Source organism: Marmota marmota, unplaced genomic scaffold (assembly GCF_001458135.2).
Source record: "Marmota marmota marmota unplaced genomic scaffold, marMar, whole genome shotgun sequence".
Classification (NCBI taxonomy): Eukaryota; Metazoa; Chordata; class Mammalia; order Rodentia; family Sciuridae; genus Marmota; species Marmota marmota.
In genome coordinates, this window is record NW_026000185.1 from 10,316,604 (window position 1) to 10,342,359 (window position 25,756).

At 41.6% G+C, this 25,756-nt stretch overlaps 1 protein-coding gene across 1 annotated transcript in view; it reads left to right on the forward strand.

Annotated features, from left to right (window-relative positions):
- Window positions 1-1,987: 1,987 nt before the first annotated feature.
- The window catches only part of Ercc4 (ERCC excision repair 4, endonuclease catalytic subunit), a 29,576-nt gene continuing 5,807 nt past the window's right edge, over window positions 1,988-25,756 (forward strand). Inside the window, exons 1-10 of the mRNA XM_048789525.1 lie at window positions 1,988-2,243; window positions 3,610-3,790; window positions 8,124-8,319; window positions 9,349-9,556; window positions 11,155-11,335; window positions 12,295-12,423; window positions 13,483-13,593; window positions 15,453-16,050; window positions 17,719-17,811; window positions 23,422-23,546. Coding sequence (XP_048645482.1) covers window positions 2,037-2,243; window positions 3,610-3,790; window positions 8,124-8,319; window positions 9,349-9,556; window positions 11,155-11,335; window positions 12,295-12,423; window positions 13,483-13,593; window positions 15,453-16,050; window positions 17,719-17,811; window positions 23,422-23,546 — 2,029 coding nt within the window. The 5' untranslated portion in view covers window positions 1,988-2,036. The remainder of the gene's footprint in view (window positions 2,244-3,609; window positions 3,791-8,123; window positions 8,320-9,348; window positions 9,557-11,154; window positions 11,336-12,294; window positions 12,424-13,482; window positions 13,594-15,452; window positions 16,051-17,718; window positions 17,812-23,421; window positions 23,547-25,756) is intronic.

Genomic DNA, 25,756 nt, shown 5'->3' on the forward strand with positions numbered 1-25,756 from the left:
TTTTTTTTTTTTTTTTTTTTTTGCCATTTTCAACTCCTAACAGCTGTATTTCTTGGCTAAGGGACTCTTCCACATCACCCCAACCTCGGTTTCCCCTGGCACATCTCCTCTGGTGCTGACCCTTTTGCCCCTCTTTTTTCTTTAGAAGAACCCTTGTGATGACACTGGCCTCACCTGATAACCCGGGATAATCTCCCATCTCAAGGTCCTCAGCTTAACCATATTAGCAAAGCCCCTTTTGTCATGGACAATAACATACAGATTAGGATGGCGTCTTTCAGGAGCCATCTGCCTACCACAGCTGGGCAATCAGGCTAACACATCAGCATTATCAATTCCAAAACACATTCCCTAAACATGGGCTGAATTCCCATTACCCAATCCTGAACTAAATCTGAGACACACACTAACGAGCTCCTCAGCCTTGCCCAAATTACATAACCTCCCTGGGCCTCCATTATTCTCACTTGTGGAACTGCAGAGATTAGCATCTGTTGCCCGGGAAATGATGCAGTTGTGTCTACAGCCATGTCTTTCCTCTTAAGCAGAGCTCAGGAATTACTGTCTGATGTTTCCATCATGACAAAATGTAAACAAAAAAATAGAATATTAAGAAGGTAGAGAGACAGATCCTCTTGGAATCTGTCAGTGTGAATGTCAATGGGTGCAGATATTCTAGGGAGCAGTGTGTCCATGTGAATGTCATGAAAACCCGTACAGATATTGGTTCTCTTTGTTCCAGTGATTATCCATTCCCAGAAGTGTATTTTAAAGACATAGTTAAATTTCTACACAAAGATATGTAGTGAAAGATTATAATATGGGGGGAGGGCAGAAACAAACTTTTATTAAGTGTTCTCTAATAAAGGATTAGATTTTTAAAAAAGAAAAAGAAAGAAAGAAAAAAGTATGGTACACCCACATCACAGACACCTCAACAGTCGCTATCAAAGGACTTTGTGAAAGCACGTTAATATCATGTTTAAAAGTTTGCTAACATTAGTGACAAACTAGGGGTTTAGATTAGGATCATTTATTGTGTCACAGAGGTAAAAGAACTCTGTGTGAGTGTGTGTGTGTCTATGTGTGTGTGTGTGCACGTGCACAGAGTTTAGGGAGGGGGGGAAGGACTAAAAACAGATTTATGAAGCAACAGTGGTTATTTCTGGGTAACTGGAATATCAAGTCATTTTTATTTTTGCTTAGTTGTATTTTCTATTTTCTAGCGATGAAAGTGGAGTCGTGGGGAGGGACAGGGGATTCCTGCACAGGACCAGCCCCCAGTTGGGTTACCAGGCCTCTCTGGGTGTGGACAAATGCGACACACGGGGTCCCTCTAGTGGAAGGCGGGACGCAGCTGCTGCGGAGACTCCAGGTTGCGACTTTTAAAACAGCTTATTGTATTCAAGGCCTTTAGAAGCAAAGTGGCTGGTATTCTGTTTAATTTTAAAAAAAAAAATAAAAATTAAGAGGGAGGAGATAAGTTTCAAAAATAAAGACTAACCCTCATCCTGAGGAAAAATCTAGGCGCACCTGAAACACTAACAATTCACTTTTTTTAACTGTCGATGTTTGGAGATTAAATACCTGAGACTTCCCTCTCTCCTGGGACTTTTGTAGCTTGCGTTCTAAGTCTAAAGTACCAAGAAGCATCAGGATGGAGCCTGAGGCCTGGAAGTGACGCCACTCCCGAGCACTAACACCTCAGAATCTTCGGTTCCACTCGGCTCCTCTCCGGCACGGTTTGACCAGGACTTGCCCTGGGGTTCGGCTTCCTTCGGCTACCTTCGGGAGACTCTAGTCTCGGCCTCGGTTCCTCTTCAGCTACCTTCGGCTTGCTCTCGAGTTGCATTCGGCTATCTTCGGCTACCTTCGTCCCGCACTCGTCCCAGCCTCGGCTTTCCTCGCCTCTCCTCGGCTGCGTTCGGCCAGCGCTCGTCCTCGCGGGCTCGTCTCTCTTCGGCAGCGTTCGGCCAACGTTCGTCTCCGTTCGGCTCTTTCCGCCTTCGTTCGGCCGCGGCCCGGGAAGGGCGCCCATGGAGCCGGGATTGCCGGCTCGACGGATAGCCATGGCGCCGCTGTTGGAGTATGAGAGGCAGCTGGTATTGGAATTGCTCGACACTGACGGGCTGGTCGTGTGCGCCCGCGGGCTCGGCGCAGATCGGCTCCTCTACCATTTCCTCCGGCTGCACTGCCACCCGGCCTGCTTGGTGCTGGTGCTCAACACGCAGCCGGCCGAGGAGGTGCGGCGGCCAGTGAGGGGACCCCGAGGGCCGCCGAGGGCCCCTGACGCGCTTGCAGGCCCTGGCGCGGATGTAGGCTTGCGACAGGGATGGCGGGGCTCGGAGCAGAGGCAGGTCCGAGCACCGAGGGAGGGCGTTGAGTGGGATCCTTGTCACTGCGCGAGGACCCTACAAGAGGAGGTGCTCTGAGCGGAGCAGGGAAATGACAGGAGGAGGGTGGGGTGGGGGTGGGATGGAGGACCCTGCAAAGGAGGCTTCGAAGTCTGCAGCGGAATCTAAACCTGATAATGGGGGTGTCCCAAAGCTGGATATTAAGGGTGTTTCTGGGGGTGTCAGAGGGTGATGGAGAAGATGCTGAGGCTGGAAACCCCTGTAGTGACGAGGAAGGCCTGGAGAAATAGCACAGTCCCCAGGAGGAGGGCTAGGGGAAGAGGGCCATGATGTCAGAGGGGAGGGAGCTGGAAGCTGAGGATCCTGGGAAGGTTAACTGAGGTTAGAAGGGCTGACACTGAGGAAGATGGAAGGGGGACACAACTGTGCTGGGGACTGTTGATCCTGAACACAGCCTGGAGAGACAAGTCTGACCATCCCCTAGATAGAGCAGGTGGCCAGGGGAGAAATGTCAGCAGACTTTTTCTGGGTAAGGGACCCCGTTTGCTTCATCTAGGTATCCCCAGTGCTTGTAGACTAAACTGGAGGGGTAATGAGCCAAGGGACCTGTTGACATTCTAAAGTCCCTCTAGGATGGTTCATGATAGAACTAATATCCTAAAACACTATATGGAGAAAGGATTCCCTTGTTATCTTCTGGCTTGAGTGAAAAGCATTTCTAGGTAGCAGAAATCTTTTAATCCAGAGTTTAAAAGTTATTTTGTTGTGACTGTTAAAGTGCTAATAATGACTGAAGTACATTTATTCCATAGTGTGACCCCAAAAACAAAACAACAAAAAAAATAACCTGGTTAAGTGTAGATGGGTTGATTGGTCAGCATAAAGTAATAGCCTAGCTTGTGTATTCACTGTTAAGTTTATTATCTATGAAAAAGGCAGAAATTCATTTTAAATACTTGCAGTCTATTAAAAACTGCCCAGTAGCTGTGGTGCACATACTTTAGGATGTGGTGGTGCACTCCTGTAATCCGAAGGACTTGGGAGGTCAGTGCAGGAGGATGGCAAATTGGAGACCAGCCTCAGCAATTTAGGAAGGCCCTAAGCAATTTAGCAAGATCCTGTTTCAAACAGTTAAAAAAAAAACTGGGGATGTAATTCAGTGGTAAAGCACCCAAGGGTTCAGTCCCCAGTACAAAAAAAAAAAAAAAAAAAAAACTTTGTTAAACAGCCTACTAATGAGTTTGATTTGATTTAGGAGTATTTTATCAGTCAGCTGAAGATAGAAGGAGTTGAACACCTCCCTTGCCGAGTGACAAATGAAATCGCAAGTAACAATCGCTATGAGGTTTACACAAGAGGCGGTGTCATATTTGCAACAAGTCGAATACTGGTGGTTGATTTCTTAACTGACAGAATACCTTCAGATTTAATAACTGGTAAGAATTTGAAATCTCATTATGTCTGCATCCATGTGTACTTTTTTATCTTTGTCTGTCTGCTCTGCCCAACTGTACACTAGATCCTTCTTGTGAGCAGCATAGTAGCTCTAGGTCCTTCTTAACTAACCTCACCACAAACAAATGAGCAATTGTTGTGTTATGACCTGACAGCAGCTCCAGGCACAGGACTTTTTCAGCTCCATCACAATCTTATGGAACTATCATTGTATACATTGTCCATCACTGATGGAAACATTATTAAGTGGTGCATGACTATATGTATAAAGCTTGACTTTGCCTTTTATGTTCAATAAATACTTGTAGTCAACTGGCTTTTGCTTTTACAACTTAACCAGATTTTGAAATGTTTGTAAATTTTTTTTTTTTTTTTGGTACCAAGGATTGAACCCAGGGGCACTCAACCACTGAGCCACATCCCCAGCCCTATTTTGTATTTTATTTAGAGACAGGGTCTCACTGAATTGCTTAGCACCCTGCTTTTGCTGAGGTTGGCTTTGAACTGGAGATCCTCCTGCTTCAGCCTCCCAAGCCTCTGGGATTACAGGCATGTGCCACCACCCCCAGTTTGTAAATAATCGTTGAATAGTTCCATTAATGCTGTTTTTTCTTAAGAGTAATTATTTCTATGATATTAAATTAGGCCAATTATTTGCTTAATTAATTTTAGAACAGTGTTTTTATTTTGACCAGAATGTATAGAAAAGAATTTGTACATGTAGGAATTCATATCATATAGCTAATTTAGGGACTTTGCTTCTCAGTTTACCCTGTTCTTCTCTCCCATCATAGCACCAGAACACTACTTTACATCTTCCTGTTTATTAGTCTGCCATGCTTGGGAGATAAGCTTTTTAAGACCTTGTTCATCCCAGGCATGTGACTGGTGCATGGCAGATACTAAACACAGTTGTTGGATGCATGATGGTCAGAAGGCAGTGATATTTAATAAACTTCAGGAAGGCAGAGAACTTGGACATTCATAAGCATTCTCCCTGCTATGTCTATCATACTGCCCTGAACCTAGAAGATCATCAAGAAATGTGTAATGAATAACTGTATGATTTATATGGTTCAGAGTGAACTGGTTAAGGAAAAGTTTTGTACTCTTTTATAACATTTACAGTTGTTATAAACAGTGGCATGGGCCTTGCAGCCAGACTCACCTGACTCTGAATGCTAACATGTTGCTTACAAACAAGTTCCTTAATTGTTAGAACCTTAGTTTTCTCATTTCTTTTTTTTTTTTTTTTTTTTTTTGGCTTGTTTGTTTGGTTTTATTTATTTATTTGTTTATTTATTTATTTACTTATTTATTTGTACCAGAGATGAACCCAGGGTCACTTAATCACTGTGCCACATCCCCAGCCCCTTTTATGTCTTATTTTGAGACAGGATCTTGCTAAGTTGCTAAGGGCCTTGCTAAGTCGCTGAGGCTGGCTTTTGAACTTTCAATCCTCCTGCCCAAATCAAGAAAATAGTGCCTCTTAGAATTATAAGGATTAAATGAGATAAAATAAAATGCTCAGCATAGTGCCCGGTACATAGTAAACTCTTAATAAATGATAGCCTAAAAATGGCTTTTTTGAACCAGAAATCTTTCTGTGTCATGAAGTTTCTTACTGTTGGCTACTTTATCCTAAGCCTGGTTTTATTTATTGATTTATTTATTTTAATTGACAGAATGAAAAACACACAGAAACTGCCACTAGATGTCAGTATTATTCTGTCTGTTCCGCCTCAGCTAGTTAGGCAGAAAGCTGTTGGAATCCATGCCACCCTCAGGTCCAGCTTGTAGGTGGTTCCTCATTAAAAGTGCCAGATTCCCTCCCCTTTCTCATCAAGTCTCAACCAGTAATGAAAGTGGGACTGCCCTTGCTTGGCTGAGTGGAATGAAAATTAATGCCAGAAATGAATTCTTTCCAGTTCCTCTTCCCTTGGGATTCTCCCCCAGGATCCCTGTAAGAATCTCATCAAAACTTCTACAGACTCAAGGACATTCCCTGGAGCGTGTGACCCCCTAAAAAGTACTGACTCCCCCACCCCCCCCCCGCCAGCTCCAACCCGTTTCTCTGCTCCCACCTATTATCACAGCCATTCTTTCCTAGATCTCCCTGACAACTAGAATTCCTAAATAGAGAGAGAACTTTACAATTATCTACCCAGATGGTACTTTCCAAAGAATGTGAGACAGGACAATGCATCATTTATTGCTAAAACTGATCCTGCTATCTCCAGAGAGAATTCAGAACATCCTTCCCAGAATTTTTTTTTTTTTAAGAAAGTTCCATGTTAAAGTTTTTTTGTAAACCCAGTGCTGGAATTCAGTTTTATATTCATTTAACAAACATTTCACTTATTAAGGATTCCTGTGTTTTGCAGAAAGGTGCTAAAGCTATGAAGGTGAGCAAGCAGTATGGTGAACTTAAGTTCAAATATGGCGGTCTGTGAGCTCACCTTCACTGTGCACCAGCTCTGTGTCCCTAGGCAGGTTCCTTAATTTCTCTGTGCCTTGGTCTTTTTTACCTGTAAATCAGGAATGCAGTAGTGCCTCCCATTGAGGCATAGAGTGCCTGAGATGCAAAATGGGTTCTCCTTCCTTCTGGGTTCTGGAAGAATGACAACCCTTCTGCACGCCATATTTTCTAAAATTGAGGTTCACTTTTTCTTCAGTAGTACATTTTTGTTATCTTTAACTTTATATAATATTTCAACCCAAGCTAACTAGACTGTGGCCCATTCATAGAATCCTTGGGAAAGACCCATCTACTACATATTCTAAAACAGAGGTTTACCTTTCCTTTAGAAGTCCATTTTTATTATTAACTTTATGTAATATTTTAACCAGGCTAATAAAAAGTTCTTTATACATAGAGAGAGTTCTTGGAAAAACCAGCCTACTCAGTACAGAATATTTTCTGGGTAGTAAAGTAGTATGTATATGTATTGGAGGTTATTAGAAAATTTTTATCTATAGATTTCTAAGTTAATTTTTATCACATTGAAAACATAATTTGATTAGAGTAAATTTTAGTTCCGTCCACATAGATCTAATAGGGGTTGAATCCAGTGGCACTTAACCACTGAGCAACATCCCCAGCCCTTTTAATTTTTTTGCTTTGAGACAGGGTCTTGCTGAGGCTGACTTTGAATTTGCAATCCTCCTGCCTTAGCCTCCCGAGCCACTGGGATTACAGGTGCGCCCTGCTAGATCCAATATTTAAATGACAAAATAGCAGACTAAAATTTGAGTTTATTGAACTATGACAAGGGCTCCTAACTCATTGGTATCATTTTTCAAACCCTGTGAGTGATAAAACTGGTACTGAAAATACACACGTATATGTATGGCAAATGTATGTACATGTGTGTGCATGTGTAGCACATGTATATAGACACAAATGCGCTTACATAGGGCTTTATTTATATCTCTCCAGCTGTCTGTGTATATGTGGTTACCAGCTTGATTTAGGCCCGATATTCTGAGAATCATCGTAGAGTAACTGAGTTTTTGATCCAGAAAATGACATTCTGTTTACCGTCATATCATCTTGTGTCTCTCCCGGTCATCACTAATCACACTGCATGAAAAATGGCATGTGTATAAGAAAGAACTTCTGGCCCAACAGTCTCATTTTATAAATGAGAAAACGTGTATCAAGTGTATTCATTAAAGGTTCTTATTCTAAATAGACTAGTTTAAATAGACTCAAACTGAAGATATTCTGATTCTGAAAATCGATTCAATCTCATAGGCGATGCAGGCATTGCCTGAACTTCCAAACTTAAACTATTTTGTCCCCATTGGATTTGTATACAAAAAGAATTCACTGCCCACTTGCTTCCTTCAGCAGGCCAGCAACCCTATTCCAGGGCCTTGAGGCTTATTGTTCCCTTAGCTGGGACCATTCTTGACCCAGATGACTCTGGAGGCGCTCTTCCTGGTCTCCATCCCACATCTATTAAAGCATCACTTTGGTGAAGCCACCCTGTCTAAAAATCCCAAACCACCCCCGCCAGGCCTCATTCTCCCTCTCTTCTCATTCATTCTTTCTCCTTACCACTTGAAACGTGCTAACTATTTTTATTTACTTATAATGTGTACCCCACGTTCCTCAGGGGCGGGGGCGCACATCTCTTTTGCTTGTGGCTGTATCCCCAGCCCAGAAGAGGGCCTGCCCGTTCTCAAGTAGGCATTCCAGAAAAGGTAGAAGGAATGTATGGATGAGCAGAAGTGTGTGTGTGTGTGTGTGTGTGTGTGTGTGAAAACTGCACGTCTGTTCTGTAGCTTAAACTGTCCCTCCCTCCTCAGGCATCTTGGTGTACAGAGCCCACAGGATAATCGAGTCTTGCCAGGAAGCATTCATCCTGCGTCTCTTTCGCCAAAAAAACAAACGTGGGTTCATCAAAGCTTTCACAGACAACGCCGTGGCCTTTGATACTGGTTTCTGTCACGTGGAAAGAGTGATGAGAAATCTTTTTGTGAAGAAGCTCCACCTATGGCCAAGGTAAATCACGTGTAATACATTTTTGTAACAGGGTCTGCTGTAATGTAATTTGCACCTTAAAAATAGAACATAAATATAATACGATGTCAAAGTGACGAGTTGTACTAGATAGATAGATGCCCTATCATGTTCCTAACAAATGCATCCAGGTATAAGTATATGTGGTCACCCCATTTGTGAATCTTTGGAAAGTAGAAGGGGATTTGAGAGTTCTTTTTCTGGTAGTTACTCAGATCCACTCAAGGACAGCTACTTTACTCCTTCTCAAACATTTAGTGAAGCCCCCAGCAGTTAGAGGCCCACAGACACAACACCTTTTACTGAACTGCAGATTTTATTGGCCAGTTCTGCCACTTCAGGTTTGAGGATTACTCACTGGGGAACTGATGCAGAAAGATTTTGAAGAATTTATGTAAATTTCCAGGGAAAACAAAGTTTCAATTTTCAAACATTTTTGCAACCTTTGCTAGCAAGTATTTTGTTTATACAGTATGTTAAGAGTAGTGTTGGGGCTGGGGACATAGCTCAGTTGGTTGAGTGCTTACTTTGCATGCACTAAGACCCTGGATTCGATCCCCAGCGCCACAAAAAAAAAAAAAAAACGAATAGTAGTTGGAATACTTTTCCTTTTTTGATTGTACCTTATTTCAGAGGTCAGCAAACTTTTCCTATAAATGACCAGAGAGTAGATATCTTGGGTTTTTCAGGCTATATGGCCTGTCACAATAACTCAACTCTGTTATTGAAAACACAAAAGTAGCCAAAGACAATGGGAAACAGTGGGTGGACTGTGTTTCATAAGCCTAATGAAAACAGGCCTTGGACTTGGCCCAGACCAGAGTCTGCTGACCCTGCCTTATTTGATTTACTTCTATTGATGGAGGTCCAAAGTCGTCTTAAAAACATTACCATTTTGCTTTCCATTTTGTTCATTCCATAATTGCATTTGCAAAAACTATCACAGTATTAAAAACTGGAATCAGGAAAACATAGCTCTGTTGAAACTCCAGAAACTATTTGTCTCTTCAGGTTCCATGTGTCCGTCCACTCATTCTTAGAGCAGCACAAGCCTGAGGTGGTGGAGATCCATGTTTCCATGACACCTGCCATGCTCGCCATCCAGACGGCCATCCTGGACATCTTAAATGCATGTCTCAAGGAGCTGAAGAGCCACAACCCAACTCTTGAAGTGGAAGATTTATCTTTAGAAAACGCTATTGGGAAACCTTTCGACAAGGTGCTCTTTTTTTCTTTTCTACTTTAAGTATGATTTGTTGTCATTTTAAAGAATGCAAGTTCTTTTAATATTTGCAGTGTTCTTAATAGAAATTTGCTGTTATCTTAGAATTCAGTTGGAAGTGATTTAAGGTATACCTGCTTTGGTTTATCGCAAAGTCTTTGTAGTAAAATAGGGCGGCTCAGCATGTGAGCATAACTCAATTTTGCAGCTCTTTTGTAAGTAGTCATCTCTTATTTTAACTATAGTCAAGAGGAGTATAAATAACTTTGCTCTGAAATGGCAACATTTGGATATCTACAGGTAGAAGAGTTTTACATAAGAATGCTTTGTAATTATGCATGAATTTATCATCTCATTTTTGGAATAAAAAAATAACTTGGATGATAAATGTGAAACTCGCTGTGTCTTAAAATTACATTCCAAATTGAGAAAATGGTATGACATTAGTTCGGGGAGTTTTTTTTTCCACCATATGTTAATTTTAATACTGGTATATAAATGTCTAATACTATAATGAATTATAGATCCAGAAAATGCTGGCTTTTAAAATTTCCGAGCAACTTTTTGTTATACTTTGGTAGAAGATGTTAATGTCTTTTTTAAGCTCTGAATCAATTTCTTTGTTACTGGTGATTATCAAAAAGAACAAGTTTAACTTCTCATTTCTCTGATTATTTCAGAGAATCACTTTTATTGTGAAATATTAACACATAAAACTAATTTCATGTATTCTGTTTCTCCATCCTAAAGTGTGTTATAATTTAATGAGTGCTGATAATTTGTATATATGATATAAATGGCATATATCATATATATTATATATACACATATATACTATATATGACACTTAAACACTAGAAAAATAAAAATAGCCTATATATTTTACAGTGGATATCTGTTTATCATCCACTGGCTAATAAAAGTCAAAGCATTGTTTTAGATGTTCTTTTAGTAGTCACATTTAAACATAGACATAGCTTGTATCTTGTTTAAGAAAAAAATTAACCTTTTGTAGATCTTTTTACAAAAGAGGCATGTCATTAGTTTTATGTCCCAACTTGTCTAGGACAGTCTTGGCATCTTCCTTTGGTCCTGGAGTAATTATTAATAGTAACTCATTTCATTTTTATTAGAGTCCTGGTTCGGTCAGTAGATTACATGGTCATCCAAATAACTATCTGCTCAGTATTCAATTTGTTAGATGAGATGCTGTGCAGTGACACTGCTTCTGTTCATTAAAACAGATACTGATTTTCTGATGTTTATTAGGCTTTTTCCCTCCTTGACAATAATATAGATATACATAATAATAGGTTGACTACTATCTGATCATAAAGATTGTAGCAATAAGATACTCGACTTTGTATTTGAAAAATTAGATTTATTATTAGAATTTTATGAACTAAAATATTCTAGTCACTTCCTTGGGGAATAATGTTTTGGGTTCCTAATTGTAGTAAAGTATATATCACATGAAAATTTACTGTTTTAACCATTTTTAGGGAACAAGGAGCAATCCTCATTGAAGGTACAGTTTGTGTTTAGAAAGCTGTATTGAATATATTTAGCAATACTCAGTTTTATTCTTGTTTTAGACAATCCGCCATTATCTGGACCCCTTGTGGCACCAGCTTGGAGCCAAGACCAAATCCTTGGTTCAGGATTTAAAGATACTGAGAACTTTGCTACAGTATCTCTCTCAGTACGACTGTGTCACATTTCTTAACCTTCTGGAATCTCTGAGAGCAACGGAGAAGGCTTTTGGTCAGAATTCAGGTGTGATATAACACTATTAATATTATTCTAGGAGTTGATTTGAATGAAGGGTTAGATTTGGGGGGCCCAGATATGGGACGTGCTATATTCCACTACATGTTATATACTAAGATCTCAAATTACATTTTATGTTCACTGCACAAGGATGTAGGTTTTATTGATAGCTAATGTTTCCGCCTACATAACTTCTGTTCTGTGTAATAATAAATATTCATATCCATTCCAGGCAATTTTATTTCTAGAAAAGACCGCGTATAGTACAGGCAGTCTCCAACTTAGAAATAGGTTGTGTTCTGGAAGTTTAGTTGTTAGGCATTTAAAATTCATTTTCCCCAAAAAGACAGCAAGGGGTGGATTTCGTCAGCTAGTATTGAGGACCGAAAAGAAGAGATTTGCAGGAAATAACACATATACACAACTGGCTGCCATCTTATTTTCCTGCCAGCTATACCCTTCCCCCATTACCAGGACCCTCGGCACAAAGGGTCAAGATTTAATACAATTAATAATTTGTACTCCTTCAGAATCATCCTTAAGTCATAACCTTTAAACGTTAAGTCAGTAAAGAATGCATTTACTGCAAGTACACTTTCCTTCCGCTGCCTTGGTTTACACAAATGCATCAATAGTGTGATCCACCACAGGACTTTTGTACCTTTATTGGAAATATCAACACAGTGATAAAAAAAAAGCCAAATAATGTCTTTGTATTATTTTGAGAAGAGTTTGGGCATTACAGACTGCCTGAAAACATCTTGGGAACACCCAGGAGTCCATGGACCATACTTCAAAAATCACTAGTCTAGCCAAACAGTGGTAGAGGCTATAACCGTGAGGGAAGTCCTGGTAGGTAGGAAAAGAAGATGGCGGCCAACTGGGTATGGTCATGTGACCGTCAAGAGACTATTTTAAATTAACCATGAATTGAAGCCTTTTTTTTTTTTAACTTTTCGCACTAGGTTGGCTGTTTCTTGACTCCAGCACCTCAATGTTCGTAAATGCTCGAGCAAGGGTTTATCATGTTCCAGATGCCAAAATGAGTAAAAAAGGCAAAATGCCTGAAAACACGGAGATGAAAGAAGGGCAAGGTACTTAAGTCATTAAGTGTGTCTTTTATTTAAGTATTTGGCATGGAAACACCAAGTTAAAAATGTAAATTACATTCTTCAGCAACATGTTAAATATATATGTGCATGTTATTTGTTCATAAATTGAAGGTATTGAGCATGACAAATCTCAGATTGCCAAAGGATTCCAAATAACCATGATCCAATACCAATCAAGAGTATTCTTACTGCTATGTAAAAACTATAAATTGATTTTTTTAATAAAACTCCAAAGTAACTACTATCTTGGCACTTAAAGTCTTGTGTAACTTTTTTTTTTTTTTTTTTGGTAGTGGGGATTGAACCCAGGGATGCCTTACCTCTGAAATACATCCCATCCCTTTTTACTTTTTATTTTGAGACAGGGTCTTGCTGAATTGCTGAGGCTGCTCTGAAACTTTCAATCCTCTTGCCTCAGCCTCCCCAGTTACTGGGATTACAGGTGTGCCCCACCATGCCTGCCCCCCTTTTAACTTTTAAAGAATGTAAATAGACTAGAAGGAGGAACCTGCGGATTTGATTCCAACATCTAAATATAGTATCAAATATCACTAGTTTTCTTAAAGGGATGGGATAGAATTAATACTTACTTTCTGTCTAGTTTAAAGGTCTGTCTCAAGACTTAATCAATACATATTAATGCTGTGTTTGAGTATTTGTAGAAATAAATGTTTGATCGTTGTCTTCTTTTCTCCATGTTCAAGATTATAAAAATTGGGGGGATTTTGGAAATAATACTATCACTCTATACCAGTTCCCCGTACAAAGCATCACAGTAGACAGCTAACAGAACCATCTCCTTTTAGCACCATGCATGTAACTTTCTGTTAAGGCTTCCTACCACCTGTGTTCGTGCCGGTTTGAAGTATCTGTCATTTAGACCTTAAGTAGGCCTTTTTTAGGAAAGCAGGTTCTATCTAGCATCATTCCATCAATTGATAACTGGAAGGGTGCTGGTGTAAGCTTATGAGATGGTGCTGGTGAACTAAAAGCCTTCGGATAATATCACATAGAATGAGGTTATCTTTTATGTTTATGCAGAATCAAAAAAGGAACTGGTCCTAGAAAGCAACCCCAAGTGGGAGGCACTGACTGAAGTACTGAAAGAAATTGAGGCCGAAAATAAGGAGAGCGAAGCCCTTGGTGGCCCAGGTAGGAATAAAGGACATGATGACATTGCTTTCAGAGGCTTTCAAATGAGCCTTAATTTGACAAGCTCTTTTAACTATTTTGTTTATAAACTGTAGCTGAATAAATGCCAGTAGAATGCAGATCCTACAGCAGTCTCCATTCTATTCCTTTGATGTGATTTTTCTCCAGGTTAAATCATTGTACATTCATGAAGCAGATTTTTCACTGATTGGGTTATCAGGACTTCTATTTAAAGATTCAGCTAATCTCTGCATATGTATTCACCAGGCCTTCAATCTGGAATCCCTAAGGAATAAGCCAATGTGTTTGTGTTATAACTGAGCAAAAGAGGCTTAACTCCTGTGCAGTGACATTGGGCTAACCCTAGAAAAAAATACAAATTTTAGGCCTGCTATCTTCAAACATGGGTATTCTAGTAGATTGGCACAATAGACCAAACGTGAACTATAAATTTAAAAATAAGACGAGATCAAAAAGAAAAGTATCTATTGAGTCTCTGAACTCCTACAAAGCAACCAAGGAGCACCCAATCCTTGTGTTAGTAAATACACTGATAATAATATCCCAGAACTTACATGCTATGATTTATGACTCAGGGTCATAGGTGCTCACTGCAGAAAAGTGAAAAAGATAAAGAAATGGAGAAGGAGAAATTGCCTCTAGCAACTGATGTTAACATTGGTGTGTTTCCAGGTTTTCTTTTAAGAGTTTTCTATTTCACACTGTTAAAGTCATAGCATAGTTAACAATTTTTGGATATAGAATTAATGGGTCAAATGGAATTAACATTTTTAAAGTTCTTTAGACTTATTATCACACCAATTTCTATCAAGTTCTCATTTCTTTTAGCAACATAAGAGCTTATCTCTTTTTTAACCTAGCTGTTTGTTATGAGTACTCACGTATCTGTACATAGTTTATATACATCTAACAGTTTTATTAAAATTAATAAAATTTAAGAAAATGTTGAAGAAGATGTTTTAAATTTTGATATCTGATAAGCTCCATAGTTTCTAAAATGCATTTTTTTCTTCTGTGAATCCTATTCATTTCCTTGGCCAATTTAGACTATGTCCACAGTTTGTATTAGCTCTTTATACAGTAAAGATTACTAACGTTTGTCATAGTTATTAAAAGTTTTGTGACTTCACCTTTCTTAAATACAACTTTCTATATTATAAAGTAAAGACAATGGTCTCTGGGGGGAGGTTGTTGTTTTGCAGTGCCTGCCAGGCTAGGCAACTCCTCTGCCACTCCTTTACCACAGAGCTACACCCAACCTCTTACACTGCTTTTAAATCTAGATCATCATCTCCATCAAGAGATGGATAGTCACTTATTTTTTTTTTATTTTATTTATTTATTTTTTTAGTCATAGTTGGACACAATATCTTTATTTTATTTATTTACTTTTATGTGGGGCTGAGGATCCAACCCATCGCCTCCCACGTGCTAGGCCAGAGCTCTACTGCTAAGCCACAACCCCAGCCCACTTCTTTTTCTTCTTGAGTTAATTTTTAACATTTGACTTTATAATCCATTTGGAATTTATTTGGGCATAAAAGATCCTCTGCAAAGTTATTAATTAAAATGAGCTTCCTTAAGGCCACTGTTCTGCTGCGGCTGTACTTTCCATGAGACTCTAAATAGCTCTGGCTTCAACTTGACGCAAAAGATTTAAGAAACCCTGCCAAAGAGGGAAGGGAAGGCACACAGTGAGCACCCAAGACCCTTTTGAGACGATTTATAACTTGTGGCTCCTTTAGAGGAGGCTGAGATGCCTTGGCTTTGGAGGAAGCAGTGGGGGACGTGGGAAGGGACCGGCGCAATTACCAGGTAATGCTCTTCCCTGCTTCTAGGTCAGGTGCTCATCTGTGCCAGCGATGAGCGCACGTGCGCCCAGCTGCGGGACTACCTCACTGCGGGCGCCGAGGCCTTCTTGCTGAGGCTGTACAGGAAGACCTTTGAGAAGGACAGCAAAGCTGAGGAGGTGTGGATGCGATTCAGAAAGGAGGACGGTTCCAAGAGAGCCATGAAATCCAACAAAAGACCCAAAGAGCCCCAGAACAAAGATCGGGCCTCTGCCAGAGACAGGAGTCTCAAGAAGAAGAAGCGAAAGTTGACGCTGACTCAGATGATCGGGAAGTCAGAGGAACTGGAAGAGGCCGCGGACGTGGAGGAAGGTTACCGCAGAGAAGCAGGCAGCAGCCCGGAGAGTGGCGAGGAGGAGGTGAAGCACGAAGCCTTCGATGTCAATCTGTCCTCGGATGCCGCCTACGGGATCCTCAAGGAGCCGCTCACCATCATCCACCCACTGCTGGGCTGCAGTGACCCGTATGCGCTGACCAGGGTACTGCACGAAGTGGAGCCGCGGTACGTGGTGCTCTACGACGCAGAGCTCACCTTTGTCCGGCAGCTGGAAATCTACAGGGCAAGCAGGCCCGGGAAACCTCTGAGGCAAGTCACAAAGAACATTGGCGGTTTGCTTACCTCCCACATTCCACTGTGACCACGCAGGTTGGGCTTATGGAACCTTATTTTGCTTTTTGATGAATCTGAGCAGCATGGGACGAATGTCAGATGCAGTAGCTGAGCATCAGACCTAAGGGACTACCCCTGTTCTTGTTGCACTGCGCAGTGTTCTTTCTGTGATAGTTTCCAACTTATGGGGTGCAGTATCTGAAAAAGATTAGGGAATGTTTTAGCATTCTAAGTTCTACCAGAAGTTATAACTATGACTTGGCTGAATCATTTTAATCTTACAAAATGTCTTTCTTATAAATTTTAAAAAGTGACTCTAAATTACATCCACATAAAATGAAAGCATTTGGGGGTGGAGGGATTACTATACCCAGTTTTCTTGAGTTTCAAGAAGGATCAAATGAAAAATCTACAGAAATACCACATGAGAAAACGATGCCTCCCAAGGAATATAGTGTTCTAGCTCTCCACTTATCTGAGGGGAAATAAACAGCAAAATTAATAACCTGAACTCAGCCTGAACCAAAAGCAGAGCCAAAAGAAACCTTTCTCGCAGTCTAACTAATGCAGCCTTTCAGAGTGGAGATGAATGGAGGAGCTGGATCAGAAATAATGCAGAGATAAAGAGATTAGATGAAGCTGGTAAAATCACTACAGGCTGGTAAATTTTTCATACTTTACTATCGATCAACTTTGTAGCTAGTTTGTGTGTAGAAGTTTCTTTCTTGTCTGAGCACAGAACAGCATATTATTTGGAGAAGAAGAGACCCCAGGGTACAGCTACCAGCTCTGTCAGTGGGAAACTAAGGCCCAGAAGTGGCCAGGGACTTGGCCTCAGCCACAGGATGCATCCACAGGAGAGCCGAGGCCCCTTAACTCTTTGTCCACTGATTTCCCTGTCTGTTCCTCAGAGAAACATAATCCAGGAAGATGAAGGCTAAAAGAAAAACCAAGGCTGAAAAGGGAGAGTACCTCTGATAAAGAAAACCCTGAGGAGCAGAGGTGCTTAATTCAGTTTTTAGCTGCAAACAAGATATATTAAAAGCAGGCCTTTTTAAGAGAAAATATATCAGATTATTTTTTGAGATGCCTAATAGAATCCAAATGTCCTTTCCATCCATGTACTTATATAAAATGTGTGACGGCTCTGTTCTGTTAATATGTGAATAAAAGAGAACCAAGAAAGTATTGTGAAGGTAAAGGTCATATAGATTCATCTGTTTATTTTTCACCAACGTGACCTTTTATAAGCCGGTTTTTATAACTCTTCTCCAGCTTAAGTTTGGCAGAGATGCAGAGAAAAAATTAAAAAAAAGAGAAGCCTCTAAAATTCTGTTTTATGTTTATGAGGAAAGAATTATTCTATCCCTCCAGATAGATTTCAGTATTATCCTTCACTCTGTTCCCCCATTTGATGAAAGAATTTAAAAAAAAAAAAAAACCTCTTTGGGTAATGAGACCTTTGACAGGTGGGGTTTAGGCAGCTGAATTTGACTAAGTACGTAATGAATGGTAACTTTGATTCTTAGTCAAACATTTATTATTTGAGCAGTCTGGGTTGCTGGTTTCAGATGCTCTGCTGCTCCTTTCATGGATTAAAAAGTGTGTTCCTGCAGCCTAAAGGAGTTCTGTCTTGACTTGCAGGGTTTACTTTCTCATATATGGAGGTTCGACAGAAGAGCAACGCTATCTCACCGCTTTGAGGAAAGAAAAGGAAGCTTTTGAAAAACTCATAAGGTACTCCCTCAATGATCAGCATGGATGTCGAGAGAACACCGAAGGCCTTTTACAGACCAGGGGCCTCTCGGGTGGGGGAAGATGCACCAGCCCTGGGTCAAAGGGGAGGGGGAGGATGGGGAGTGGGGTCCAGCCGCCTCTTGCATACTTGCCTTTTCTTCCTCCCCTTCTCTCCCACCATCTCCACTGCTTTTCAGCAGTTTAGTTAATAGAGCACCAGTTGTGTTCCCTATGTGGAATGCTTCAGACTAGAAGTTTTGTTTCGTTTTTCTTTTTTTTTTTTTTTTTTTAGATTTTGGAATATTGGCACATACATAATGAGATAAGATAGGATCCAAGTCTAAATATGAAGGTCATTTGAGACAGCTTTTGTAGCACACCTGCTTTTCGACTGCACCCCAGGACAGAAGTCAGCTGGGGGATGTTTCATTTGTACTATCATGTCAGCACTTAGACAGTTTTGGAACATTGTGGATTTCAGATTTTCAGATTAGGGATGCTGGACCTATATTGGGAAAATGTTAAAGAAAACTTCTGCTTCTAAAAAACTATAATAGGAAACATCCAAAATCTTACTAAAACATTGCTTCTTTAAGCAATGTCTTCTTAAATTTCCCTCCTCCCCACCTTATGCACGAGATTCCTCCTTTTCCATTGAATTGTGATTTTTTTTTCCCCTCCTTGTAAAATCTCCATTGTCCGTAGGTGGGTGGCTACTTTACCATTTACTGGGAAATACTTTTATGACCCATCCAGTTCTGATCCCCATCAGTAGAAACATTCCAGGGAGAAAAAAAATTTAAGATGTTGTTTATCTGAACATATGTGTATGCTTTTAATAATGGAGATCTGTAGCATTCCAAATCCCAGTAAAAAAATGTTTTTTAGCTTAACATAAGGAAAATGTTTATGAGATTTTTACAAACTGGTTGGCTACCTCTTGCCCCTGAAAGCTTTCTAGAAATCTGATGATCCTCCACCAGGGATCTTGTCAATGCTCTTATCATTGGAAACTGCAGTTAGGTATGGGAAGATGATCTCTAAGGGGCCTCAGAAGCCAGGGCCAAGGCTGGATCAGGCATCATTGAGCTAAGCCACAGAGAGGCTAGACCTTCAGAGACCACGGCCTGCATGAGTGTGGCAGGTCCACACCAGGCTTCCACCCCTCAGACACTGCGAGGTACCAGTGGCAACAAGAGGGCAAAAATTATTTTTTAGTGGCAGTCAGCCTGCCAGAGCACTAGACAGGATTTCAAAAATGGACAGCCATCCTGCCGCACTGCCTCTATGCTCTGGGTGGGAACAGTCTATGCCTTCTTGGAGTTTATCCTCCCGTGCAAAAGACCTAGACTCTAAATGACCATAAAGAGCATAATAAATAGGGTTGAGAGCACTGCCAACAGCAAAGGTAAAAGAAAAGATTTAGCAGGAGAGCGGATGGAGGGATCGACCTAGGCCAGAAGCCGGTCAGGAGCAGCTGCAGGAGGCAGGAGTGTTCAAGCTGGTTCTGGAAAAAGCTGTGGGATTTGCCAGACAGATGGGGTGGAAAGCCGGTCACGCTGAACAAAGAGCTCAGGAGTGCGAGAGGCCCACTGAGGGTTTGGGACTTCAGGGCCCAGGACAGCACTGCAGCACTCTGAGTGGGAATGTGACTTAGGTGAATTTGTAAAGGTTTTCTGTGACGTGAAACTGAGAAATGAATCAGCATGGAAGCTAGTCAGAAGGCTGATGGGATTGCCGGGTGAGAGAAGGTGGCCTCCATCACTGGGTTAATGGAGAGGACGGGACGGATTTAAGAGATGTTTAAGGAGCTAGAATCAAAGGATTGGTGATGTGGGCCAGTACCTCCTACCCATTCTTTCACTCTTTCTTAAAAAACATCCTTTCCCTATATTGTCTCTAATTAAAGTAATTGTCACCAAATCACAAATGAACACCGAGAGCTAAAATATTCAGATTAGGGTATTAGTGTTCCCCTCAGGGGTCCCCAAGGCCACTCTGAGACTCACTGGTTCTCTAGAAGGATTCACGTGACTCAGAAAGACTGTTGTGTTCATAGTTGGGTTTATTACAGCAAAAGGATACAGATTAAATCAGCAAGGGAAAAGACAGGCAGGTGACATCCAGGGAAACCAGGATTATGCTTCCAGGTGTCCTGCCCTAGAGTCACAGCGATGTGCTTAACTCTCCCGGCAGCCATGTGCAAATGCACAGGCAAGGATTGGCCGCAGGGAAACTCATGGAGCCTTGGCCTCCAGGGTTTTCACGGGGGCCCAGCCACGCAGACCCCAAACCTCAGAGCAAAACCTGGCATTCACCACGAGCCACATTTTTAGCATAACTATCTAATCAAACGGGGACAAGGGGACATGGGCCCAAGGCCTCAGGCATTCAAAGCCCTCTTACCAGGAAGAATATTCCAGGGCTCATCACTCATGAGCCAAAGGCCATTCCCAAGGAGACAGGCCTGTCCGAGAAGTGGGCAGTTTGAACATCTCCTGTCAAGTGAATTGACCCTTTCCCTGCAGGGCACGGTGGCCAGAGGAGCTTAGAACACCAGGCAGGAATCGTCTGACGGGGTGGGTTTTCTATACCAGCCTTTAGTTGTGTGGCTGCCTCTTCTCTGATACATCAGGAACCTAATTGAGCAAGTGGTACTTTTAGTAGGTAGTGGTCAGGTACAGGGGACCCCATGTCACTCCTGGTTTATGCTCAGTGACATGTAAGTGAACCCCCGCACCTAGACCTCACCCAGCAGAACCTGGAACATGGACTCCCCCACTTCAATGGGACAATGTTTCCACATCAGGTTTTACTCTAATTTTACTTAAGATCCACCATAACTTTTTCTAAACTCTCGATGGCAATTGCCTACTTGCTATAAATGAGATCTCCCATATTACACAACAGTCAGATGGTTCTGCTATCTAGAATCCTAAGATATTTGCCTTCCCAAAAAACTTGGGGAATTTGAGAGGTGTTTGTTCAGAAAACCGCATTTGAGGTGTCTCTCTGCTGAAAGAGCATTTCCTCCGCTCTGTACTTAGAAGAAAATTGAACACGAGAATAAGATAATGTGCTTTTGCCAAGGCCTCCATGGGTGGTGTAAGAACAGAAGCAACACTCCTATTTAACTAGAAGGGGATGAATCAGGCAAACTGGCAGGGGAAGAATTGTTTGGCTGTGTTAAAGACAAGTAGATTACAAATGATAAGAGAAAAGAGACCACACTTCTAGGTATTGATAATAAAATGTTCCCGGGGCATACAAAGTCTGGAGGAGGTCACTGCTTTTCAAAGGAAGTGGTGAGACTATTGGAAATTTTACTGTCAGAAGACACAGTCACAAGATAGGTTAGCTGGAGGGCTTGAGTAGGTACCCATTTGAAGAGAGACTTCTAATACAGCACCTCCTTCCTATATCAAAACATTGTGCAAGCTGTTCATATGTCACTGAAAATATCAAAGCAAAAGCAGGAGCCCTCGGTACTTTAGATCAAGCAGAAGCAGGACGCTGAACTTCCAAAGTTATTTTGTGTCTATCTCGCAGACTAACTCCGATAGTTATGCTAAACGGGAGGACAAGGAATCAAAGGTTTACAATGATGGCAGGTTCCTATTAAGCGAATTTGAGAGACTGGTTAGGAAGGCTTGTCTTCCTCAGAGTCCAGGTTTCATTTCTGGGGTATATTTTTTTCTCACAAATGGAAACAGTCATGGAATCATTTGAAATCATTTTGGGTCTTATAGTGTAACCCTGGATGTTTCGGGGATGCAGTTACCACATTCTAAGGACAGTACAGCAGTCCTAACAGCCACACTGATGCTGCAGTTATTCTGTGCCAAGCGCCGTTCAGAGCAGCTTACATGTCTAATGTAGTCCTCAGAGCAGTCTTTTGAAGTGAGTTATATTATTAGCCCCATTTCACAGATGAAGAAATTGAGGCCCAAAGCCATTGAATGACTTGCCTGAGGTCACACAGCCAGTAAGTGGTTCAGATTCACATGACATAGAACAGGATCTGCACTCTAACTGACCCCCAGAGGTGACAGACCAATCAGGAAATGGGGATGCCAGCCCATGTGTGATACATAGCTTAGCTAGTAAAATAAGCAGAAATAAAGAGGGAAAAAAAGAACAAAAACAATGAATTTAGTAATTCCAAATTTTCAAGGAAAAAAAATTTATAGGAGCAAAAATTTTCTTGCCTGATTAGCCTTTTGTCCTAACCAGCGTGTGGCTGTGGTGGAGCAGCAAGGCATGGCCACCCCAGCCATTGCCAAGGTGAGGACAGTCCAGCAGGGAGAATGAGAAAGAAAGCACAGCTAGAACCTTGTCTGCCCCCTCACCATCTATTTATGCTGAACTGAGAATAACTTTGCATCTGTAGATGCTTTCAAATAGCCTAGAATTTAAAATTATCATTTCTGTTCTTTAGTGGTATTTTTAAGTGGTGTTCTGCTCTAAAACATCATTTATCCAGAGTAGCTGAAGAATCGGTCCGTTTGACTTCATTTCCTTTAATCAGAAAATCTCAGTTGCTCCAACCCTTGCTGAGGTTGGTTAGTACTGACCAAGCCCCCTCTGCCTCGCCTTACTCTGGCCTGTTCTGCTGCAGTTCCTCAGTTCTGCAAGGTTTTTCCAGGGCTTTCTTTGTTTCCTCAACTCGGCTACAAGCCCCTGGAGGGAAGAGGCCCAGCGACTCTGTCTCTCCTGTCATACCTGGCACAGATGGGACACTCAGTACTCACTGTTTCATGAGTTAATTATAGCATCCTTTACTGGTTTTGAAAAATGAGTACAGCAAACCTAGGATACTCTCGCAGTGACTGCTGAGGAACGTGTCATGCCATAGCTTTGAATTGCAAGCCTTAGTTAGAATTGTGATCTGCAATCACAGACACAGACTGTGCCACCTTGAAGTTAGAGGTCCCTGCACGGTGGTGTCTGCATCCCAGGGCCTAGCCCAGCACAAGGGGCACTGCACAGTGTCCTTCAGTGGATACCCGAGTGATGGTCGAACACTGCTGCTGAGGTATAGCATACTGAGATGTTGATTTTCTGTTTCCATCTCTGATAGAAATTTGGTTCATGCATGAACCTGCATTTCCCTTTAAAATTGAGAGTGCTTAAGGGAGCCACCCACCTGGAGATTTTTAAATCAAAGTGCTATCATATGTGTGTTTTCATTTTCTTAATCATTGATTTTCTAACCTCTAGTTAATGAGTACCTGAAAATATATATATAAATGATTTCATTTTAAGTACCAATAACACGTTAGCTTTACACACAGCTTCAAAACAACTCTAACATTTTTTACATGCATGTTTATTGTCTCAAAATACTTGAATATAGAAAAAATATATAAATAGCTAGTTTTTTAAATTTTTTTTAACTCTAGAAGATCAAGAAGTAGCACCCAACCAAGAAATTCTTCCCGCTCCCTTCACCCATCACGTGCACCTGTGTGTTCCCTTCTGATGTATTTCTCGAACTCTCTTTTACAGTGACAGTCACGTAGATCACATCAGATATGAAAATTCTCAAAAGATTAAAATCTAGAATTTTGAAATCAATTCAAAAAAATGTGTCAATGTTTCCTCCCCCAGGGAAAAGGCGAGCATGGTCATCCCTGAAGAAAGAGAAGGCCGAGACGACACCAACCTGGACCTTGCAAGAGGCGCAGCATCAACAAATGCGTCCACTGACACCCGCAAAGCCGGTGAGTCCTGCCCTGTGCCAAGAACCTCTGTTGCCGGGAAGGAGCTTGGCTTTTCTCCAAAAACTCCTAAAAACAGAGATGGGGCCAGGGAGAGGACATCAGCCCCCACACTCCAGCCTCGGTTCTGCCATTTAATAGCCACACATCTTCCCCAGAACAAAGCCACTGTGTCACCTGTAAAACACATCAGGTTGAGTCCTGTGCTCCTAAGCTTAGAAGTGGTTGTATCCAGTATTAGATCTAGAACAGTTGATTGAGACTCAGAATGCTCTTTTCCAAAGAAACTGGTGGATGCTGATTAGGTTTTGGTCTTAAATCAAAAAAGCCAATTTGACCCCCAGCTGAGGGGATTTCTCCCTCCTTCCTCTGCCTCTCCCTTCAGGTGTATACCTAGGAGAGTTACTCTGGGCACATACATCCCAGGTGTCTGGCAATCTCGTTTCTGTGCAGTGTTTGCACTGGCATGCCAACAAGTTCTGCCGAAGGCCAGGTACACCATGAACCAGAAGTAACCATTTCCCACACCCAAGTCCCCATTTTCCCATGACAGGAGCTGGTAGGGCTGAAAGTCCAGCTCAGTGGTAGTGATTGCCTAGCATGCTCCAACATCCAGCACAACAAAAATCAAAGATAAAAATAAAAATGTAACCCATGAAAACAGCTGGGATTGGCCAAGCAACATGAGAAAAACAATAAAATTGAGTTGATTTAACTACTGGTGAGGTCAGGGCCACTGAGACCACTGGGTCTCAGAATTTAGTAGACTCCAGAGTAACCTCAAGTGCTTCTAGAACTATAGATTCGCTGGCCTCCATTCATAGAAACTCTGATTCAGTGGGTGTGGAATGGACTCAGCATCTCCTCTGATGGAAGTGGTCCTTGGAACACACTTTGAGAAACACTGCCTCAGAACATCTGTGTCTTTTTTGATAAGATTCTTAACAACTCATCAAGGTTGGTGACATTTCATGAAGGACTGCAGAGTGAAAGACACTATGAGAAGGATATATAAGAGCATGTAGGTACCACACAGAAGTCTCTTAATGGAAGTCTGCCCTTTGAGATCCATCCTTAAAGCCTCGGTATGAGTTTCCTATTGCTGCTGTAACAAATTCCCATAGACTTGGTGGCTTGAAATAGCACACATTTATTGTCTTGCAGTTCTGCAGGCAGGTCAGAATTCCAAATTGGTTTCAGTAGGCTAGGATAAAGATCCAGCAGGGCTGGGTCCCTGCCAGAGGCTCCAGGAGAGAATCCCTTTCCCTGTTTTTTTTGTTTTGTTTTGTTTTTGTTTTTCCAGTGCCTAGAAGCTATCTGCATTCCTTAGCTCATATCCTCTTCCTCCACCTTCAAAGCCAGTACTGCAATGTCTTCTCTCCTCTCTGACCCTCCTCCTTCCCTCTTTCACTTCTAAGGACACATGGGCCTACCCACATAGTCCAGGATAATCTCCCAATCTCCAGATGCTTAACTTAATCACATGTGCAAAGTCCCTCTGACCTGTCAAGTGTCTTATTTACACGTTGCAGAGATTGGGGTATGGGCATCGTTGGGGGGCCATAGCTCTGCAATACCCTCCATAGATGTAAGTGTAGTTCTTAATAGCAGCATTAGCATCTCCTAGAGTTTTGTTAGAAATGGGGAGTCTTAGGACCCTTAAGTCCCAGCCCTACTCTTTACACCATCCCTGGTTTATGTGTGTACATGACAGCATCAGAAGCTGTGTTCCTGTTTTTCTTGCAGTGTCCTCTTTTCCCATGGACTGTCTTTTCTCTGGACCCTCTTTTCTCTGGACTCACTGAAATTATGACAGCAGCTCTAAGGCAGTTGACTCAGTGAGCATGCTAAGTGTCTAGTGTGTAGCAGGCTCTGTCCTAGGATTTGGGAGTACATGCCCAGTGCCATGTAGTGAGGGCCCTTGGAGGGAACAAACCAGCACAAACCAGAACAGACATGTCTGTACCCGTGAGTCATTGCAAGTTAGGAACGACCCATAGAGGCCTCTCGCTTCTGTTTAGTTTTAAGGGAATTCACCTCTGCTTTCTCTATAAATAAACATTGTAGAAAAGACAGAAAAATGTGGAATAATGTCACGTGGCATTATGTAACCATCCATCAGAGGATAACAACAGAAACACAGATATTAAACTCTATCAGAGCTCCTCCAAGAGTGTCTCCCCAGTGACATTACTGAAAAGGCTCCTTTTTTTTTTTTTTTTTTT